This window comes from Panthera onca, chromosome A2 (genome assembly GCF_046562875.1).
Source record: "Panthera onca isolate mPanOnc1 chromosome A2, mPanOnc1 haplotype 2, whole genome shotgun sequence".
Classification (NCBI taxonomy): Eukaryota; Metazoa; Chordata; class Mammalia; order Carnivora; family Felidae; genus Panthera; species Panthera onca.
Window position 1 is genome coordinate 116983416 of NC_138340.1, and position 19280 is coordinate 117002695.

Genomic DNA, 19280 nt, shown 5'->3' on the forward strand with positions numbered 1-19280 from the left:
TGTTTACAGTGGTGCCAGTTGGCAGATGTATGTGATTTTCTTCAATAATGCTCAGATCAGATGTGGAAGTGGAGAAAGCAGATGGCTGGGCTGCTTCCAGGCTGGGTGTGTGCAGAGGAGATGCTACAGAAAGCAACCGGTGACAATGGTATTGGATGTAGGCAATGCACCGACTGAAAAGATATGCTGAAAAGTTGGCTATGGAAGGAAACCACAAGGGAACGAGTAGGGACTGGGATTTTGAGGAGTAAAAGGAAACAATAGAGAGACACGAAGAAGAGAGACATGTAGTATGAGGTTGTATAATGGGATTTCAAAATTGAGAAGTGGAGAAGTTCTGGAGCAACGACAAGTCTAAGTTGCAGCTATGGGAGAGCAGCAGAGAAGAGTTAAAATCAAGTAAAAAGTTTTGAGGTTATAGTGGCATTAAAGACAGATCATTCATTCACTTTTTTTTCATTCATTCACGTTTATGTAGCTCTTACCAGTATAATTTTATTTCAAGAGTGAGAATGGAGCATGTAAATTCTTAGCAAACGTAGTGAAGGTCCTGAAGTACAGAAAACAGGAAAGGGTCCACAAAGATGTCCTCAATCTCACACAGGTAGTTCTGTCTGTGAGAGTAAGAGGAGTCTGGAAGGTGCCAAGACCACGATGATCTCTGCTGTGGACAGTGTGAAAGAACAAGCAGGCTCCACCTGTGAGGGCTGCAGAGGTTTAGAGGCCTGGAGAATGTGGTCTTTAGTAAGAAAAGGAAGTGTGAGTGCTGTAAAGAGGCTACTAGATGATACACCTTACGAGGTACTGAAGCTAAACTGAAAAGTGAATGGACTTTATAAAGCAATCTGAATCATAGGGCTAGGATTTGGGTAAAATGTCATGCAAAACAATGTATATGAGTTACCAACCTATTAAAGCTACATGTGCATAAAGATTCTATGATGCCTGTATTTTATTCCATGTTGAGTGTGAAACCTAAACCAAGGGAGAGTAAAAGAGAAGTCAAGTGTGTCAAAAGTCCTAGAGATCATCATAACTATTGAGAACAGAAAAGAACTAGACATGACAATTAGGTCACTGCTAACCTTGGAAGAGGTCAACTTTTCACTGTGACTTTCAAGGAATTTGACGTGAATGTAAAGTATTCTGGTGCTCACCAGTCCAGAGCTTTCACAGGTGTCAATGCTCAACAACAGTCATATAAGGTAGCCATTTATAGCTATATACACCTAGCCATTTTTCAAGGGCTTATTACTGGCACTATATTGGATAGCACAAGTACAATCCATCATCACGGAAAATTCTATAGGACAGTGCTGTTCTAGACGAAATCCATGGTGTAGATGGAACTGGGAAGAAAAACTTAAAAGCATCTGGCTCTCCGGGTACCTGGTGGCTCAGTTGGTTGAGCATGACTTGATATTGGCTTTATCAGGATTTCATGGTTCCTGGGATGGAGCCTTGTGTTGGGTTCTGTGCTGATAGCATGGAGCCTACTTGAGATTCTCTCTCCCTCTATCTCTCAAAATAAAGTTTTTATCCTATTGATTTCTAAAAGAGCATGTATACCTCATAACTGGGAATTTCTTTTGAATTAGTTTTAGGATCATTTACATTATGTATGAATCACCAGATGCACTTACTGAGTATAACTGTCCTAGAAGACAGCAGGTACTCAAGTATCTCTGTCAACATAGGCTTCTGTTGATGTAGGAGGCACAGGAGTAAATCAGCCCCCTGGACTCCATGTCTTCCCATATTGATCTAGAATTCTTATAAGCTAAATGGCTAGACTGTTTCTGAATACCACTAACTTCTGCAGTTATCAAGTTGTTACAAAGGTGTTACCTCTGATTACAGTAGGCCTTCTTTTGCTTTCCCAAATTGTTTGACTTCTTTGCTTACTTACATTTTTCCAATGATTGAAAACAAGGTTAAATGACAAACTGCTTTGCCAGGCCTCAACAAGCTATCTAATCATCCCCATCGTCTTTGAAACCATTGACAGACAAGGCCTCTTCCCAGTTTCCTTATTGTCTCAGAGATAGCTTGTCAGTTTCTTTCACTGAGAATTTCACCACCTCCATAAAATGGCCAGGGTCTCTCTAATTGTTAGGGCATGGACCATGTATGAAATAACTTGTACAAAAATTATAGTCACACACCACAAAACTGTGACCAGAAGCATGTTGTTTTATCCACATATGAAAGTCTGAGGGCTCATTCTGGCCAAAGAAACTCTAAGGATGAATCACTGAAGTGTTGTTCTAGTTCAGACTGTCCTAGAGGAATAAGCACACAATCTAACACTATTAGTAACACTGCTCCATCAGCACCTAGGGCTGTTGTACTTAAATTCTGGCATCAGTCATTAAATCAAGCACATTAGAAAAATCATGATCTGTGACTTTGTTTTTAATTATCTTAAGCCTTATCACATAATTTACAAATTTGTGCTGATGATATATCTCCTCTACTTTAACCCTTCTAACGAGTTAGCAAAAGCACCATTACCAATCATACATATATGGTAATTCCACAGTTGTATTTTTGAATAGCTATTTAGAAGACAATCCTGAATTATAACTTAGTAAAGAATTCACAGGCCAAATCTGCTGCTATAACTTATCACACTGACTTTTAAAAGCATCTGACCTTACAGATCATCTATAAAATGTGAGAAGTGTTACTATTGTTTATTTAATATTATACATAAACCACACTAAAATGCCTTTCATTAAGTAAAAGGCAACATTTTAAATGCAGGGAATTTTAATTAAATTGGCATAGTTAAGACTAAAAAGATAAAGTGGACATTGCCAGCTTATCTTCAGCCCTTGCCTTTAACAGGCTAACACAACTTTTGAAACACAGCTGAGTCTTGCTGTTCTGATACAGTGAAGGGATTTCCTCAGTATTTAAATATATTAATATAACCAGTTATATAAATCTAAATATAAAACCAATCTCCTGTAAGTTTAGAGATGGCATTTACCATCTCTGTGAAAAGCTCAACAATCTAATCAATTCCAATCATATTCAAAGGGGAAAACAATGACAGCACTTGCTGAACCAGAATTACTATCAAAGGTCAAAAAGTGAATCATATTCATTTAACCACAAGCCAATCTTATTTAAATCAGGACTGTCCAAAAGAAATATTCTATCAGCCATTCATGATCTGAATTCTGGTGTATGTGATCAATTTAAATATGGTACACATAAAAAAAGTCATGAGACATTTTTGTTTTGTAATAAATAAGGCAACAGCCAACTATTACTCCTTAGTAGCTTTTTTGAGATAAGCTATCAAGTCTGCTCTTTCCCCTGCCTTCTTAATGCCAGCGAAGATCATTTTTGTTCCAGGGATGTACTTCTTGGGATTCTCCAAATACTCCATCAGTGTCTCCTCTCCCCAGGTGATGCCTAAACAAGGAGGAATGTATGTTAAGTATTTTACACTCCCGATGAAGGTCTTACCGTTGGTTATATTCATGCAATTTGTGCTTCTGTAATTTTACAACTGTCCCGCCTTACCTTTGTTCTTGTTGGCATCCGTGTAAGAAAACCCAGGGGCTTGGCCTGTCTTTCGCCCAAATAAACCGTGGAGATTTGGCCCAGTCTTGTGCTTGCCTCCCTTTTCCACAGTATGGCACTGGGCACACTTCTGAACAAAAATCTTCTTGCCCTTCTCAACATCACCCATTTTTAAATCTAAAAACGAAACACTCAATTACTTACTTCCTTCAAGTAAAAGTCCCATGGAAATCAGTGATCACTCTGGACACTTACTCATCCACTGCGAATCTGAACCTATGATATGATATTGAGCACCAGGGTAAATCCCATTTTACTTATTGGTACACTTGCAACAGACTCTTTAGTACCAAAAACAGGGAAGGAGAACTTCCTTAAAAACACATCTATGTGTGTCTAAGTGACAGAATTAAAACCCAAGTAAGCAAAGAGGGAACCTAGTTCAAAACCATTTCAAAAGTTGAGGTCAAGGTCACAAAAAGTCACAAATCTGAATACGTTGAAAACCATGGTTACATTAAACCCAAACTACCGCAATTTCAACTTTTAAGAAAGCCTAGTTATTTATTCATACTACAGTTTGAAGCCACGTCTCAGGAGAGATCAAAATATATTTAAAAAAAAATAGAAATCATGGTTGATTCGGCCTGCTCAGGTCACTACAAACTGTCTTGCTGTTGTGAGTGGGAGGGCAGCAGGGGGCTGAGGTCTCGCAAGGAACCCCGCTCTGGGATCTCTGGAAGCGACCACGAGGTCACCCAATCAGGCTGGTTTCAAGGAGACTGATGAAACTTAACTTCCTGAGATGCTTAGGCAGGTTAAGGGGAGAAGCGACAGGTAACCAAGAAGAAAAATGACCCCTTTTTGGAGGAGCAGTTTTTTCCTCTCCATGAAGAACGTGAGGCGCTGCGCACCGTCCCGCCCTCATCCCGGGAAGTCCCGTCGGTCGCGTCTACAACCCTCAGCCCCGACTACGAAAGCTGGGGTCTCCATCGGATCCGCAACCAAGTCGCCTTGGGCTTTCAGAGTCCTGACTGACCCATTCCCTCACTTAGTTGGGATTCCACCCCGTTTCAAGCCGTAGCCCACCGGGGTCTGGCTGGCCAAAGTCCGGGGTCTTCACTTCTGGGCCTACTGACCCCGCGTGGGCCCCACTCGCAGAACCCGGGCACTGACCTCGGCCCCGCCCGCATACCTACCAACGCAATTGCGTGCTCCTACGGCTGCGCTTCCCGCCCGCTTCGGCCTCCTCGCTTTGCGCTCACCGCTCTTTGGTTGCGCGCGAAAAGAAGGTGCCCGCTCTCAAGCCGGACGTCCAGCTCTCTCAGTCCAAGGACACGCCGGTCCGCGCCTAAGTACCGGTGTTGGTGCAACCGAACTCGCTCTGCCCCCTCGCGGCCCGAGTGCGGCTGCGCCGCCTGATACGCAGTGATGTCACCGCGCCTCATTGGCTTCGGTCTCCGGGGCCTGCGCCAACGACCTGCGCGTATGCCGGCTAGCAGGGTAAGGTGTACCGCGAGCGTGCCCTTCTGCTCGAGGCCTCTCTTGCCGGCAATTACGACAGGCCACTGGAAGTACGACATCGAGGCGGTGCCAGGAAGGGCTGACGTCACCGTTCGGCCTGTGTGTGCCTGCGGGTGCCCCGGGGAGGGTGGAGCGGAGTCGCGTGGTGGACTGAGGGCGTTATCCTGCTAAGGTAACTGCTCTTGTGCTCGTTGACGTAATGCGCCTTGAGGGGGCGTTTTGCCTGCCCAGAGGGGAACGCCCCAAATCTGTTGTACGTAGAGGTCTCCTGGCTACCATCTTTTCAGCTGGCGACCTTTACCCAGCGTCTGTCGTGGTTCCACGGCTGGCGCCAGCCGCACCCACAAAGAATACCCTGGAACCGGAGTTATGAGAGTTGGACCCGAGCTCCTGACGTGTTCTTGTTTCGCCTCCATTCCGATACTTTGAGTCATCTTTCAGATATCCCCTTGATGGATGCCCCAAGACTGAGGAATGGGGCAGGTGCAGCAGCAGCTGCGGCAAAAACTAGATTGTAGCTCTGGCCCCTCACCTGCCTGTTTGCTCTCTGCCAACACCCGTCTCTCCCTCGCGTCCATGTGCAGAATAAGGAGGATGTTCAGGCAACGTTAGGAAGTAACAATTTTTACATGGTTAGAGAATTCTTGGAAATCTACGGCGGATTTGCATCTCATTTAACCTAGGGTTGAATGTCATGTTCAAATAAGATACGGGGCTGGAATCACATTAGAAATGCAGGTTTGATAACCCAGTTTCCAGTTATCATACTTTTCCTTTCGAACTAGCTCCCCTTCCTGTCATGCTCAATTATATCACTGGGAAATTTCTTCTGGACTCCCGTGGCCCTCTAATTTAGCCCCCGAGTTCTGAATGATTTTTTCCAACTTTCATATTCTAGCACTGCCATATTCATTCAGTCATGTGTTTGTTGAGTGCATATTCTGTACCTGGAGTAAATCGTTGAGGACTCTCTGGTGGAGCTTACATTCCGCAACCTTCTTCCTGCTCCCAATTTAAGCAATAGATACTAGATTACCTTACACTCCTTCCAAACCACTGATACTGTGATTTCTGCTCCAGAGCACGCATCTCCCTGTAGAACTGGATTTTTTTTTTATTTTCTGTGTCCTGACTGCCAGTTCCCCCTCTCTCTAATTGCACACACTACTGCTCCAGAAGTGTGCTGTGAACCAGCAGAAATCACACTTACTCAAGATCATTTGTGGCTTTTGGATGGGACCAAGATAGTGATTATTTAGGTTTACTTCTGAAGTAGGGTCATTTGGCTAACCAAGTATTTATTTACTTATTTTAAGTAATCTTTTTTTTTAAGATTTTATTATTAAGTAATGTCTACACCCAATATGGGGCTTGAACTCAAGAACTGAAATCAAGAGCTTGAAATCAAGAGCTGCATGCTCTACCAGTTGAGCCAGCCAGGCACCCCATGGCTAACCAAGTTTTTAAAAGACCAAACTTAACAACACCTTGCAAATTTCGAACACCTGTTCTTTTGAAGCCAAGTACTGATAGCGTCACCCATATTCCTCCAAGGAATGTGTGGTCCTTAAATAGGTATAGTCCTATCAAAATCTGTTTTGTTCATGGCATCAGAAGTTATTAGTCTTTGTTTGTAGAAGAGTTGACTCATGGAGAATATTGTGCTATTACCGCAGATCATATAGATGTAGCATTAAATCAGTTGGCTAAATGAATTGATGTCATTTAAAATTTATTCCTATGAAGGGGAGAATGGAAAGCAAAGTTCTTAGTACTTTTAATTAAGGACATTGTAGATAAAGAGCCTTGTTTTTGAATGTAATGGGAAGATGAAAAAGAAAGAACAAAAGTAAACACTTGGCACATTGCTGTAGTAAAGCAGATACCGTAAATTATGTGTTATAATATTTATGTATTTAGGTTTGGAAGAGACTCATAGTATTTACAGTTAACTCAGGATACCTGAGAGAATTAGTTGGGAACGACAATATTTTGCACTTGTTCTCTGTTATATTCATATGTTATATCTGTTCAGTCTATCTTCCTCTTATCCCGTAGGATAGTGGCTGGTAAGGAGCATAACTATTACAAAGCAAATGCCGTAGCTTTTTCCTTCCAGCAATAGAATGGATGGCATACTTTTAAAATCCCTCCTGATGAAAAAGATCTAATAAGATACCACCCTCCTCCAAATCAAAACATATACGAGGTCGCAAGAAAGAAAGGGAAATCTCCTGGTTGGAGGCAGGGCTGAGGTGGGGAACAAGCACTGAAAAGGAATGTGATAAGCTTAAGCTCACTTTAGGACCACCTGAGGGACTTTTGCTGAAGTAAAAGAGCTTTAGGCTTTAGGAGCAGCTCAGCAGAATGAGAGTAAAGCTCATAAAAGGTGACAGTAGGGGGGATGGAGAGGTAAGGTTGGCTGAGACCCCTGCATAATGCTGAAACACTTGAACCTAAAGGATAAAATACAATCTCCCTGGAAAAGGGAAGAACCAGGTTAGTCTTGTCCGGCTTGGCCTTAAGTACTGAGTGAGAAGAAGAGGTATCCTCTGTGCATTCATAACCATGGGTCAGCCCTCATGCAGGTTTGATTTTACCCTACCTGCATGGTCTGAGAAACTCTCGCTGAAAAATTAATACAGTAGTCGTGGATGAGCAGTATGTTCTGGTGTCTCACAGAAGAAAACATAAATCTGCAGAGGAATATTTTAACCCAGGCCCTCAGGATTCCGTACTCTTAAGAAGTGCCAAGCATGAGATCATTATGAAAAAACAACAAAGAGCAAAGTTACACCACAGATGACCATAGGTGTTGGAACTATTAGATGTCACTGGGGAAGTAAAAATCTTACTGAGAAAGATATCTCCTCACATCACCGTATGAGGAAAGAAAACTTGTTCACTGTTGAGTAAGCACAATAAAGTGGTTGTACGTATGTAGTCCACAAGAAACTACCAAATCAGAATAAAATCTCACACAATTAAGCTAAATTAATTATAATCCTTTTATACCATGCTGTTTTTAGCTAGCATAGAACATGAGGCTTTAGGATCAATAGTAGCCTATTTCCCTTTGGGCGCACAATTATTGCTTATTATTTGTATTAATGGTGACCCTTTTTCCATAGGAGAACTTATCACAGTTTATGATTAGATCCTTCTTGGTTGAGGGTTTTTTTTCACATTCTTTTACCTTAAGTTCACTCAGGAATTGGGGTAGCCGTTTGTTTAATTAGTTGTCCTCATCCAAAAGAATAATAAAACTTATTTTCCTGAGAAACAAAGTTACACTTACATTAAGCTTTAAGGTGACACTCTACCTCCCTTCATGTTTACCTACCAAAAAGCATAAAACCCAGACCTCTGAGAGACTCTTTTATACTCTTAAAGGCTAGAATGAGGACTCTGGCCCTTTAGATTTTCATAGGAAACACTCCTAGAAGGGGGAAAGAAGAGAAATGGTCTTATTTTCTTTTAAAAACAGAAAATAATTTTTATTTACCTTTACAATGTGTAATATGAAATGACATTTAAAATATTTAGACAAAAGCAGGGAACAAAAGCATTTGCAATGAATAAGAGACTATCCAAAACAACCAGGCCGATTTTAAAAAGAGCGAAAGCTGATTTGTATAAGTAAAAATAATAGTCATTGAAATAAACTACATACAATATGATAAGCAAAACATTTATTATCTTACAGCTTCTCTGGAAGCAGCTTATTTGGGTTTTGGCTATGGCTCAGAATTTGAATTTGTAGTCATACTGTTGAACAGAGATACAGTTATCTGAGGGCTCAAATAGGGCTGGAGAATTCAATTCCAATTCATTTCATATGGTTGTCAGACCTCAGATCCTTGTTGGCTCTTGGTTAGAGGCCTATGAATGGGACCGCTTACCCCATGGAAGCTTGCTTCCCAGAAACTGAGATAGAGAAGCTAAGGTAGATGCCAGTCCTTTATAACCTTTTGTAAATCTTAGAAGTGACATACTTGTTTTATTGGTCATTGATTGTGGTACAATGTAAAAGGAGCCTTCAAAAGGGTGTAAATACTAGGCTGCAGGGATCATTGGACACACTATTAGTCATTAGATATATTGCTATCTGTATCTGTATATAGAAAATGTATGTGTCTTGGGGCATCTAGGTGGCTCCGTTGGTTAAGTGTCCAACTCTTGGTTTTGGCTTAGGTCATGATCTCACAGTTGTGAGATGGAGCCCTGTGTAGGGCTATGTACTGGGCATGGAGCCTGCTTAAGGTTCTCTATTTCCCTTTCCCTCTGCCCCTCCCCTGATCCTGCATGCACTCTCTCTCTCTCTCTCTCTCTCTCTCAAAAAAAAATTGATACCTACAGTATCAATTCAGGGTTTGCAGAGGTTGTCGAACCTGGTGCCTGGTAAACAACCCTAGCTGTAGGTCAGCATTTCAAAGGCCTGCAGCCTGGAAATGAAGGTGAACTGGAAGAAACACTGATCCTACAAGGTCTGCAGCCTGACTTTAGTGGTTGGCCAAGGATACCTCAAATTTTGAACTTGGAATAAGGAATTATGTTGCCTTCAGGCACCTGGCAGAACCAAATGAAAATTCAGGAAGATTATAATGTCACCCTAAATCTCAAATTATTTATTTTTAATGTATGTTTATTTTTGAGAGAGAGGGAGGTGAGGGAGAGAGAGAGGAGAGGGCAGAGAGAGAATCCCAAGCAGGCTCTCCAGAGGCTGATGTGGGGCTTGAATGTACGAACTGTGAGATCATGACCTGAGCTGAAACCAAGAGTCAGAAGCTTAACTGGCTGAGCCACCCAGGCACCCTTACAAATAAACTTTTTAAAGTGTTCAGCAAAGAAAGAAAGATAATTTTTAACTCCATGATATGAGTGAGAACTAGCAGAAGCAAGAACAAGGTCATAGGGATTCCAGATTTTAAAATTATCAGACTGTAAAATATTTGTGTTCTAAACATAAAAGCCAGGCTTGAATATTTTAGAAGGGAACTGGAAAGTATATATATAAAATAAAATGGCAGATTTGAACAAACTGTCAAATAGAAACTTTAGAACTGAAAAATAATCAGAATGAAGAAGATACCAAGATAACGTATAATGTACTATTTAAAAAGAATTTTAATATTTATTTATTTTGATAGTGAGATAGAACAGGAGCAGGGAAGTGGCAGACAGAGAGGGAGACACAGAATCTGAAGCAGGCTCCAGGCTTTGAGCTGTCAGCACAGAGCCAAACACGGGGCTTGAACCCATGAACCATGACCTGAGCTGAAGTCAGACGCTTAATTGACTGAGCCACCCAGGTGCCCTTGGATAATGTACTTTTAAGTGGAGTCCCAGAAGGAGAGAAGAGAAAATGGGGTAGAAACTATATTTGAGTGAAAGATATCAATCCATAGTTCAAGAATTCCAGTGATTCCTAATACAGTAAAAAGAAAAAAAATACAATAACAGTGTAAAAGCAAAATGAGAAAAACACTGACATTCTAAGAACTCTTAGACTGACCACTGAGTTCTCTACAGCTACAGTGGAAGTCAGGGAACTGTATATGGATATCTTCAATATACTGGAAGAAAGTAGCTGTCAAATCAAATTCTTCATCTGGCAAAATAAAAATATCTCTTAGGAAAGAAAGACATTTCAAACAAAAACTGAGTTTGTCACCAGCATATCCACAATGAAGGAAATTCTAAAGGGTATTCTTTATACAAAAGGAGAATGATTACAGATTAAGAGATCAAAGATGAAGAGAAAAAATAAAGAGCAACAAAATAGATGAATATGTGGTTGAATATAAAGGAACATTGTTCAGGGGTACCTGGGTGGCTCAGTCAGTTGGGCGTCTGACTCTTGATTTCAGCTCAGGTCATGATATCACAGTCATGGGATTGAGCTCAGAGTTGGGCTCCATGCTCAGTGCTGAGTGTGGAGCCTGCTTGGGATTCTTTCTCTCCCTCTCCCTCTTTCCCTCCCCTGCTTGTGCACACTTGCATGCATGCACGCTCTCTCTTTCTCTCAAATAAACAGTAAAAAAAAAAAAAAAAGAGTCAGACATTTAACCAAATGACCCACCCAGGCACCCCTAGTCCAGAATAGTTTGAAAGGAGGTGTAATTAAATGACATGATCATGAAATATAAAAATTAAAAGACATCTCAACGAAACACTCATAGAAATTCCTTATGAACTTTCATGATAAACAATGTCTAAAATGTGCCTGTTGGCACATTAAATGAGTTGGCTTGCATTTGACGGTTAGCTAGCCTCTTGGTAGATACCTTCCAAAAATGATATTTGGCTTTAGAATAATTGATATCAAGCCATCTGCTATGGTGTCCATGTTTATGTCCCCCCAAATTTCATGTGTTGAAAGCCTAAGGTTTATTAGAAGATGGGACCTTTAGGAGGTGATTAGTTCATGAAGACAGCCCTCATGAATGGGATTAGTGCCCTCATAAAGGAGGCCCGGAGAGATCCCCTGCCCCTTACACCATGTGAGGTTATAGTGAGAAGATGGCTGCAGGGAAGAAACAGACCCTTCCCATTCACCAAATCTACCAGTGCTATATAACCTCAGACTTCTAGCCTCTAGCACTGTGAGTAATAAGTGTTGTTTGTAAGCCACCTAGTTTATGGTGTTTTGTTTTAGCAGCCCAAGTAGACTAAGATGCCTTCCTTTCGTGCCACAATTAACTCACCAGTTACTAATTAAAGCCACTGCTAGACCTTCACAATAAAATCATTTTTTTCCTGCGTGAAAAAATTGGTTATGTTTCTCTATCAGAAGGTTAATGGAAAAGAAACATCCAACTTTGAATGTGTGCATGCAAGGCATTTTGGGTTTTGTTTTTTCTACTGACTTAATTTGTCCACGTTTACGTAAAAAAAAGGGCCCATATATTTAATTTATTAAGGTAATGTAGTTTATAGAGCTGCCCATCTGTCAATTCACTGGGCATTTGAATTTTGTCTTTTGTATTTGATGTTAGTTTGTACAAACATTTACAAAAGGGGACAATGTTCACATATTTATTTTATTAAGGTACTATAGTTTGTATAGACATCTGTCAATTACTGGGCATATGAATTTGAAATACTCATTTCTGGAAAACAATGATGTGAACTTTGTCATACACATTGTTTTTCATGATTTTGGAAAATTACCTTGGAGTATAATTTGAAAATGAGATTAAAGACTATAAAATTTTCTGGTTCTAATATTTTATTGCCGAATTGTTAAACTTTTCAGGAAGTAAGAACATCCCCTTTTTATGGGTTCCTCTGACTAGATCCTAACTTAAAATTCCTGAAAACATAAACTTCATAACAAGGTCATTATGGCTTTTCTAGAAAACAGAATCCAACAACATGGAAGAAATTCTGTTAAATTTTTACTTTTCTTGCAAGAGGCTGGGTTTTGAAGGAAAGGATGAAAATCTCAATTATAGAAATAATAGGAATTATAGCCATAGAATTGGTGTTTCATCCCTGAATGCTCCTTATCCCTGAGGTCTTTATGGTCTTCTAGAATTGATTTATGGAAACGTTTTTGTGCACCAGTTTTTGAAAAAGAGTTCTTAAGCCCTAGCAGGTCAGTCTGAGGCTTGGCCACTCCAGTTCTAGGAATCCAACCCAGAATGGGTCTTGTCTCCTCATTGTTTTCTGTGTTCAAGATCAGCCTTTCTTCTGGCTTACTTAAAAAGTGTTCGAAATCAAAAGCTTCCAAGTCTGATTTACTTTCTAAAATAGTAGGCTTACTAAAGCTAACAGAGTTTTGACACATAGTACACGGGTCACGTATGGCAGGTTTTAGATGCTCATACTGAATGTAATGGTTTGGGCTATAGCAAGGTATAGGTTGGGGTTTTAATGCCAGCTGTCTCCAGTACAAATCTTTTATCTTCTTAGTATCTGTGATTTTTGGAGATATTTTTATGTCGCAAACGTTAGTCAGATCTCTTGTTGGGTAACAAGGTGGGGATGCATAGGTAGATAGCAAACTTTGTTCTTCCTTAATCTTGTCTTCAATTTCCTGTTTTTTATGGGTGACACCTGCCAGTGTGTTATCACTAAGTGCCATCATTTCTGTAGAACTGGGTACAAAGGTATGAAAATTACACAAAACTCTAGGGGTACAATCTGGACAGGAATGTGGTCTCTGCTGGACAACAGCCTCCAGAGGCCGTCGGTTCTGCATCAGTCGAGCAATTCGTCCTGCTAGGGGTCTTGGAGGTTTTAAGACAGGATGGAATTTTTCTTGCTGTAGTGGTGGGATAAAAAGGAGAAAATCAGTTAATAAATCTGGCATTGTAAGGGTATCACCACAAACGGCAGGTCAAATTTGTACCTGTTTTCACTGAGTAAATGTAGAATGGGTGTAGGAGTGCACATTGCAATGTTTGCTTATTTATTTATTTATTTATTTACAGACATTGACATTTGGGTCCTAATAAACACATGTTTTTCTCTTCTACTGGTTTTTGCTGATAGGGAAAGGGGATGTTTTCACTTGGCTATGGAAAAATTCCTCTGTGTAGGAACTCTTTGCTTTCAAATGTTCAAAGATATAAAAGAATCACTTGAGCAGAATTTCTGCCATCTCCAACAGATGATGTTGAAGGTTATGTGTGGTTATTTAAATCTCAGTGAAAGCTTTCCAATGCAAGGGTTCTTAAACCTCGGTTGAATCAGAATCAGCTTTGGAGCTGGGGAAAATGAGATTCCTAAGCTTGATCCACTTGAGACTGTGATTCAGAGACTGTGATTCTGCAGTGGAGCTCAGGAATCTGCTTTTTTTTTTTTTTTTTTTAAGTTTATTTATTTATTGAGAGAGAGAGAACAAGAGAGCACAAGCAGAGTGAGGGGCAGAGAGAAAAGGAGAGAGAGAGTATCCTAAGCAGGCTTCACACTGCAGGATGTGGGGCTTGAACTCATGAACCGTGAGATCATGACCTGAGCCGAAACCAAGAGTCGGATGCTTCACTGACTGAGCCACCCAGGTGCTCCGGGAATCTGCTTTTGTAACAAACATCTTGAGTGATGCTGAGACCAGTGATGTGCTGTCTTAAACAGCAGTCTGCTGGGGGCTTGTTCTATCTGTGCTTTTTGAGATATTTTACAGATATTATGAATCATGTCTGGTAACTGCAAAAGTAGTGTATTTACAAGTTTACTAATAGATATATGTCAGTGGGGGTATAGGAATAAGAGGGAGGAGTTGATTAGAAAGGGGCATGGGGAAACTTTCTGGAATGATGGTAATATTTAATGTATTGATAGGTGTTTGGGTTACAAAGGTGTACGCGTTTGTCAGAACTCAGTGAACATGCACTTAAAATATGTGCAATTTCATTGAATGTGTATTTTGCCTTAAAAGAAAAGCTGCAACAGATTGAACTCTGTTTAATGATATGCATGCTGATTGTTTAAGGATGAAGTATCCTAGTGTCTGCAATTTCTCTCAAATGCATAAAACATAATAAAGTGTATTGATGGGTGGCTGAAGAGATGGAAAGATGGATAGATTATGTGATAAAGTAAGTATAGCAAAATGCCGATGGTAGAATCTAGGTGGCGGGTGCATGGATGTTAGTTGTAAAATTATTTCAACGTTCCATAACTGTCAAGATTTTTAAGATAGTATGTTGAAGAAAAACTAACAGAATGGATGGATGGTGATAATGGAATCGATAGCAGAGGCAATAAAAATGAGAATGGCGAGAAAACAGTAACTGGAGTTTGGACGTAGAAAACAAAACTGAGTTAGGAGTGTCTTCTTGGATCCTAATTTATCAGAGTTGGAGGAATTTCCATCTATTATTAACAAATCTGTTATAACCTTTAGCTAGTTAGGTTTCAGTAGATACTAGAAGAAACCCCAGCTCTTTAAAATACTTTGTTAAATTTGTCATAAACAAAAAAGTGTGGGGTATATCATATCCTCCTTGGACAGGACCCCTTTATGCAAGAAGCAGTTTTTAGTATCTTTATTTCATTCTACTGTAACAAAATACTTCATACACTTATTACCACTAAAACATGCCTTCCCAGAGTCTGTTATTCATGTCTTAGTCAGAAACCAGAAAGAGGCACTAAAACTTACTTTCACTTATTTTTTTAAAGTTATTTATTTTGAGAGAGAGAGAACATGCATGCATGCACAAGTGGGGGAGGGGCAGAGAGTGGATGGGGGGAGAGAGAGACAGAGAGTGAGACAGGGAGAGGGAATCTCAAACAGGCTCTGTGCTGTTAGCTTGGAACCTGATGCGAAGATCGAACCCATGAACTGTGAGATCGTGACCTGAGCTGAAACCAAGCTGGAAACAACCGACTGAGTGAGCCACCCAGGCACCCCTAAAACTTTTAAACTTTATTTTAGGCGTATTTTATCTTATTATTAATAAAAATTTAGTTGATGGTTTACTTGCACAATAATTTTGCATATAATATACTTGGCAAACATTCTTTATATAACTGTACATGTATTTCTTTGTAAAAATGATAAAGCTGCTTCCTGAAGGGCTGGACTCTACAGGGTCAAATCTGTGGAAATCTGGATAGTTGATGAACACACTTGACAATGTTGGAGTACATGTATAGTGCTTTCTAGCCTTAGAGAATATTTGTTGCAAGTGAAAAGTAAAAAAAAACCCTTCAGTGAATGATAAAGCACAGTCTGTATAACTATTTCAGGTGTTATGATTTTTTTATCACCTTGGGAAATACCAAAGCTAATGTAAAATAAATGTGTTCAGTTCAGTCTAAATTCTACGGTTTATATCTTTGGAAATACTAATTTTGTTTTAAAAACCGTGTAGCTTTAGAGGATAAAATCTAGGCCCCAGATAAAATAGCATATATGTCTATTGTTAAATTATTTTATTTCATGTATATATAAGTAATCCAACAGACTATAATTTCTGTCAGTAACGGGCTTGATCATTTCTTTCAGGCCATTTCACATAATCAATTAAGAAATTTGTATTGATATTTGCAGAGAATTTATTGGCTTTCAATTGCAATTTAGCCAACTCTCAATTGTGAATATCAGGCTTTATCTCTTCAAAAGCAGTGGTAATGTACAAGATATACAAGTATATAAACGTTCATAGAATTATTAAGAATCTCATTAAAGGGTAAGCATTTGTAAACCTATTCCTTTGTAAATTCTAGCAACAGTAGCATAGTAGAAAATCTGTTTTTTAAACAGAATTTCAGTGGGCGCCTGGATGGCTCAGTTGGTTAAGCCTCTCAACTCTTGATTTCGGCTCAGGTTATGATCTTACAGTTCATGAGTTTGAGGCCTGCATTGGTTGCACTGACACTGCAGGCCTGCTTGGGATTCTCTCTCTCTCCTTCTCTCTCTCTGTCCCTTCCCTGTTCATGCGCTCTCATGCTCTTTCGCTCTCTCAAAATAAATAAACTTAAAAAAAAACCCAACAAAACCAAACCCTCAAAACACCAGCACTGGGAATAGGAAAAGAAACCTCGCTTGTTCTTTGTAATAGTGGGCAAAGGTATTTAAAGCAGTTCAGATCGGGGCGCCTGGGTGGCTCAGTCGGTTAAGCGGCCGACTTCAGCTCAGGTCACGATCTCACAGTCCGTGAGTTCGAGCCCCGCGTCAGGCTCTGTGCTGACAGCTCAGAGCCTGGAGCCTGTTTCAGATTCTGTGTCTCCCTCTCTCTGCCCCTCCCCCGTTCATGCTCTGTCTCTCTCTGTCTCAAAAATAAATGAACGTTAAAAAAAAAAATTAAAAAAAAAAAAAATAAAGCAGTTCAGATCAATTCAAAACTAACTTCTATAATGAGTTAAATTTTCCTTTTGTTAGCTTGGTCACCAGTACTCATGAAGCAAATAAAAAGTGGGTAAAGCAAGAAGAGGCCTAACACTTGGATACTTTCCCCCTATGTAACTGCGAGTTGACTGCAATTACTTACAGGCTCTGGGTCAAATCTTATCTGTCCAGTTAACTCTGCTCTCTCCTTTTCATGGTAATCATCCAGTTCAACGGGGTTCATGGGCCCCAGACCTTAATGGAAACATCACATCTTATTACTTTGTTAGAGTAAATGAAGGATGGCTCTTAAATGACATTTTATAGAAAAACTTACCCATTTCCCTTTGTAATATAATTAGAATGAATAAATTGAAAACAGTTTTACCTCCCAGTTCCCTGCTAAGAGAAGCTTACTACCCACCCTAATTTCTATTAGTATTCAGGTTAAGAAACAGGGGAAAATATTAGAAGATGCAAGCTGGTAACAGCATTTGTCAAATATTCTAATTTTCTTCTTTTTACTTGTATTAAAGTAAACCCATACCTGTAAAATCATGAGCATATGAAGTGATCCAGTGGGACCTCTCAAGATTTCTTTGTATATTGGCTTCTTTTAGAGAGTTAATCGGGTCCCACGAATTTAAAGAAGTGTTAGGAGCGAAGGTTTTAGGAGGTTTTGGGTAGAACACTGGCTTGTTCTTTCCAACACATTTAGGAAACTAGAATATGAACATCAAAGTTTATTTTTATTAATGCCATCTAGTAGAATAGGGCTGATTCACTATCTTAGCAAGAAGGAGCATAAAGGAAATTCTAGGCTGAAGTCAGATATGATTTTTTTCTTCATTAATCACTAATATTCTGCAACTTAACCATATTTAGAGTTAAACACAGTATTTTATCACATGAATGATGAGTTTTTTGCTTTAGCACGGACTCTATCTGATAACATACCTTGGAGAAATGTCCCTGAGAATACTCTACCTCCAGTAAAATTTTATTAGAGATAAGTGTTCTGAGGTACTCCTTTGGCTAAATTCAGCCAAAATTGTGTGTCTCCCACTTCTCTTTCCTTGTCAGAAATGGCACCACTTGATATATTTTATGGATTTCTGATGAAGTTTAAGTCATTTAAATTCAAATAAAATTTTTCCTTCTATCAGTATAACTTTACAATGGAGTTTATTTTGTATTTTCAAAAGGAGGTGTATGTAAAAGTGAATGAATGAATGAGGTTCATTGAAGTCTCTTTGGGTATTTAGAAATTCACCTTTTTCTCAGATTGAGCGTACTCAGTAAATATTTACTGAGCACCTATATATGCAAGGTAGTGGCAGGGAACAAGGATGGACCAGAAACAAGTCATCCAGGGATGTATTGGCTAGAAGAGGAGAGAAGGAATGAACATAAATGACTCTAAGATGAAAAGTAACTGTTATAAAAGAGGTCAAGAAAGAATTATTGGTAAGTTCTGAGGAGGGAGAGATTGATTCTAACTGAACAGGAAAGTAAAGTGGGGAGCAGAGAAGAATGGAGGAGACAAGAGCCCATGTTATGTCATACCACAGAAAATAGGCCTTGAAGGACATGCAGAGATAGGGAGGCCAAAGGAACAGCAAGAGCAGAGGTATGGATGGTGGTGGAAAGTATGGAATTAACTTTCATGAACACTATGCACTTGTCCTGAACAAAGCCTATCCTTAACGTTTGCAGGTCCTGGGGCTATATTGAGACCCTACATTCTATTAGTGTAAATTATTTTATTTTATTTTATTTCATTTTCTTTTATTTTATTTTACTTTATTTAATTTTACTTTATTTCATTTTACTTTACTTTTTTATTTTATTTCATTTTATTTTATTTTACTTTATTTCATTTTACTTTATTTCATTTTACTTTATTTTATTTTATTTTATTTTACTTTATTTAATTTTACTTTATTTCATTTTACTTTACTTTTTTATTTTATTTCATTTTATTTTATTTTACTTTATTTCATTTTACTTTATTTTATTTTATTTTATTTTACTTTATTTCATTTTACTTTATTTTATTTATTTATTTATTTATTTTTTAAATTTTTTTTTTTTTTTTTTAACATTTATTTATTTTTGAGACAGAGAGAGACAGAGCATGAACGGGGGAGGGTCAGAGAGAGAGGGAGACACAGAATCTGAAACGGGCTCCAGGCTCCGAGCAGTCAGCACAGAGCCCGATGCGGGGCTCGAACTCACATACCGCGAGATCGTGACCTGAGCCGAAGTCGGACACCCAACCAACTGAGCCACCCAGGCGCCCCTACTTTATTTTATTTTTAAGTTTATTTATTTTGAGAGAGAGAGAGAGAGAGTGAGCATGTACATGTGTGCATGTAGGAGGGAGGGTAGAGAGAGATGGAGAGAGAGAATCCCAAGCAGGCTCCATGCTGCCAGC

General features: G+C 39.4%; 2 protein-coding genes across 3 annotated transcripts in view; both read right to left on the reverse strand.

Annotated features, from left to right (window-relative positions):
• Positions 1–2397: 2397 nt before the first annotated feature.
• CYCS (cytochrome c, somatic) lies at positions 2398–4911 on the reverse strand. Of its 2 annotated transcripts, none has more exons than XM_060632745.3 (3): positions 4803–4911; positions 3538–3714; positions 2398–3426 (listed from the first exon to the last, which is right to left on the reverse strand). In XM_060632745.3, the coding sequence occupies exons 2-3, from the start codon at positions 3704–3706 to the stop codon at positions 3278–3280; spliced, it is 318 nt and encodes a 105-aa protein (XP_060488728.1). In that variant the 5' UTR covers positions 3707–3714; positions 4803–4911; the 3' UTR covers positions 2398–3277. The 2 variants fall into 2 exon arrangements, with proteins under 2 accessions (XP_060488728.1, XP_060488726.1); XM_060632743.3 differs by having other exon boundaries at positions 4737–4868.
• Positions 4912–12448: 7537 nt separating this feature from the next.
• The window catches only part of SPMIP4 (sperm microtubule inner protein 4), a 43155-nt gene continuing 36323 nt past the window's right edge, over positions 12449–19280 (reverse strand). The window contains exons 8-10 of the mRNA XM_060632742.3: positions 17391–17565; positions 17007–17098; positions 12449–13330 (exon numbers count right to left, since the gene is read on the reverse strand). Coding sequence (XP_060488725.2) covers positions 12509–13330; positions 17007–17098; positions 17391–17565 — 1089 coding nt within the window. The 3' untranslated portion in view covers positions 12449–12508. The remainder of the gene's footprint in view (positions 13331–17006; positions 17099–17390; positions 17566–19280) is intronic.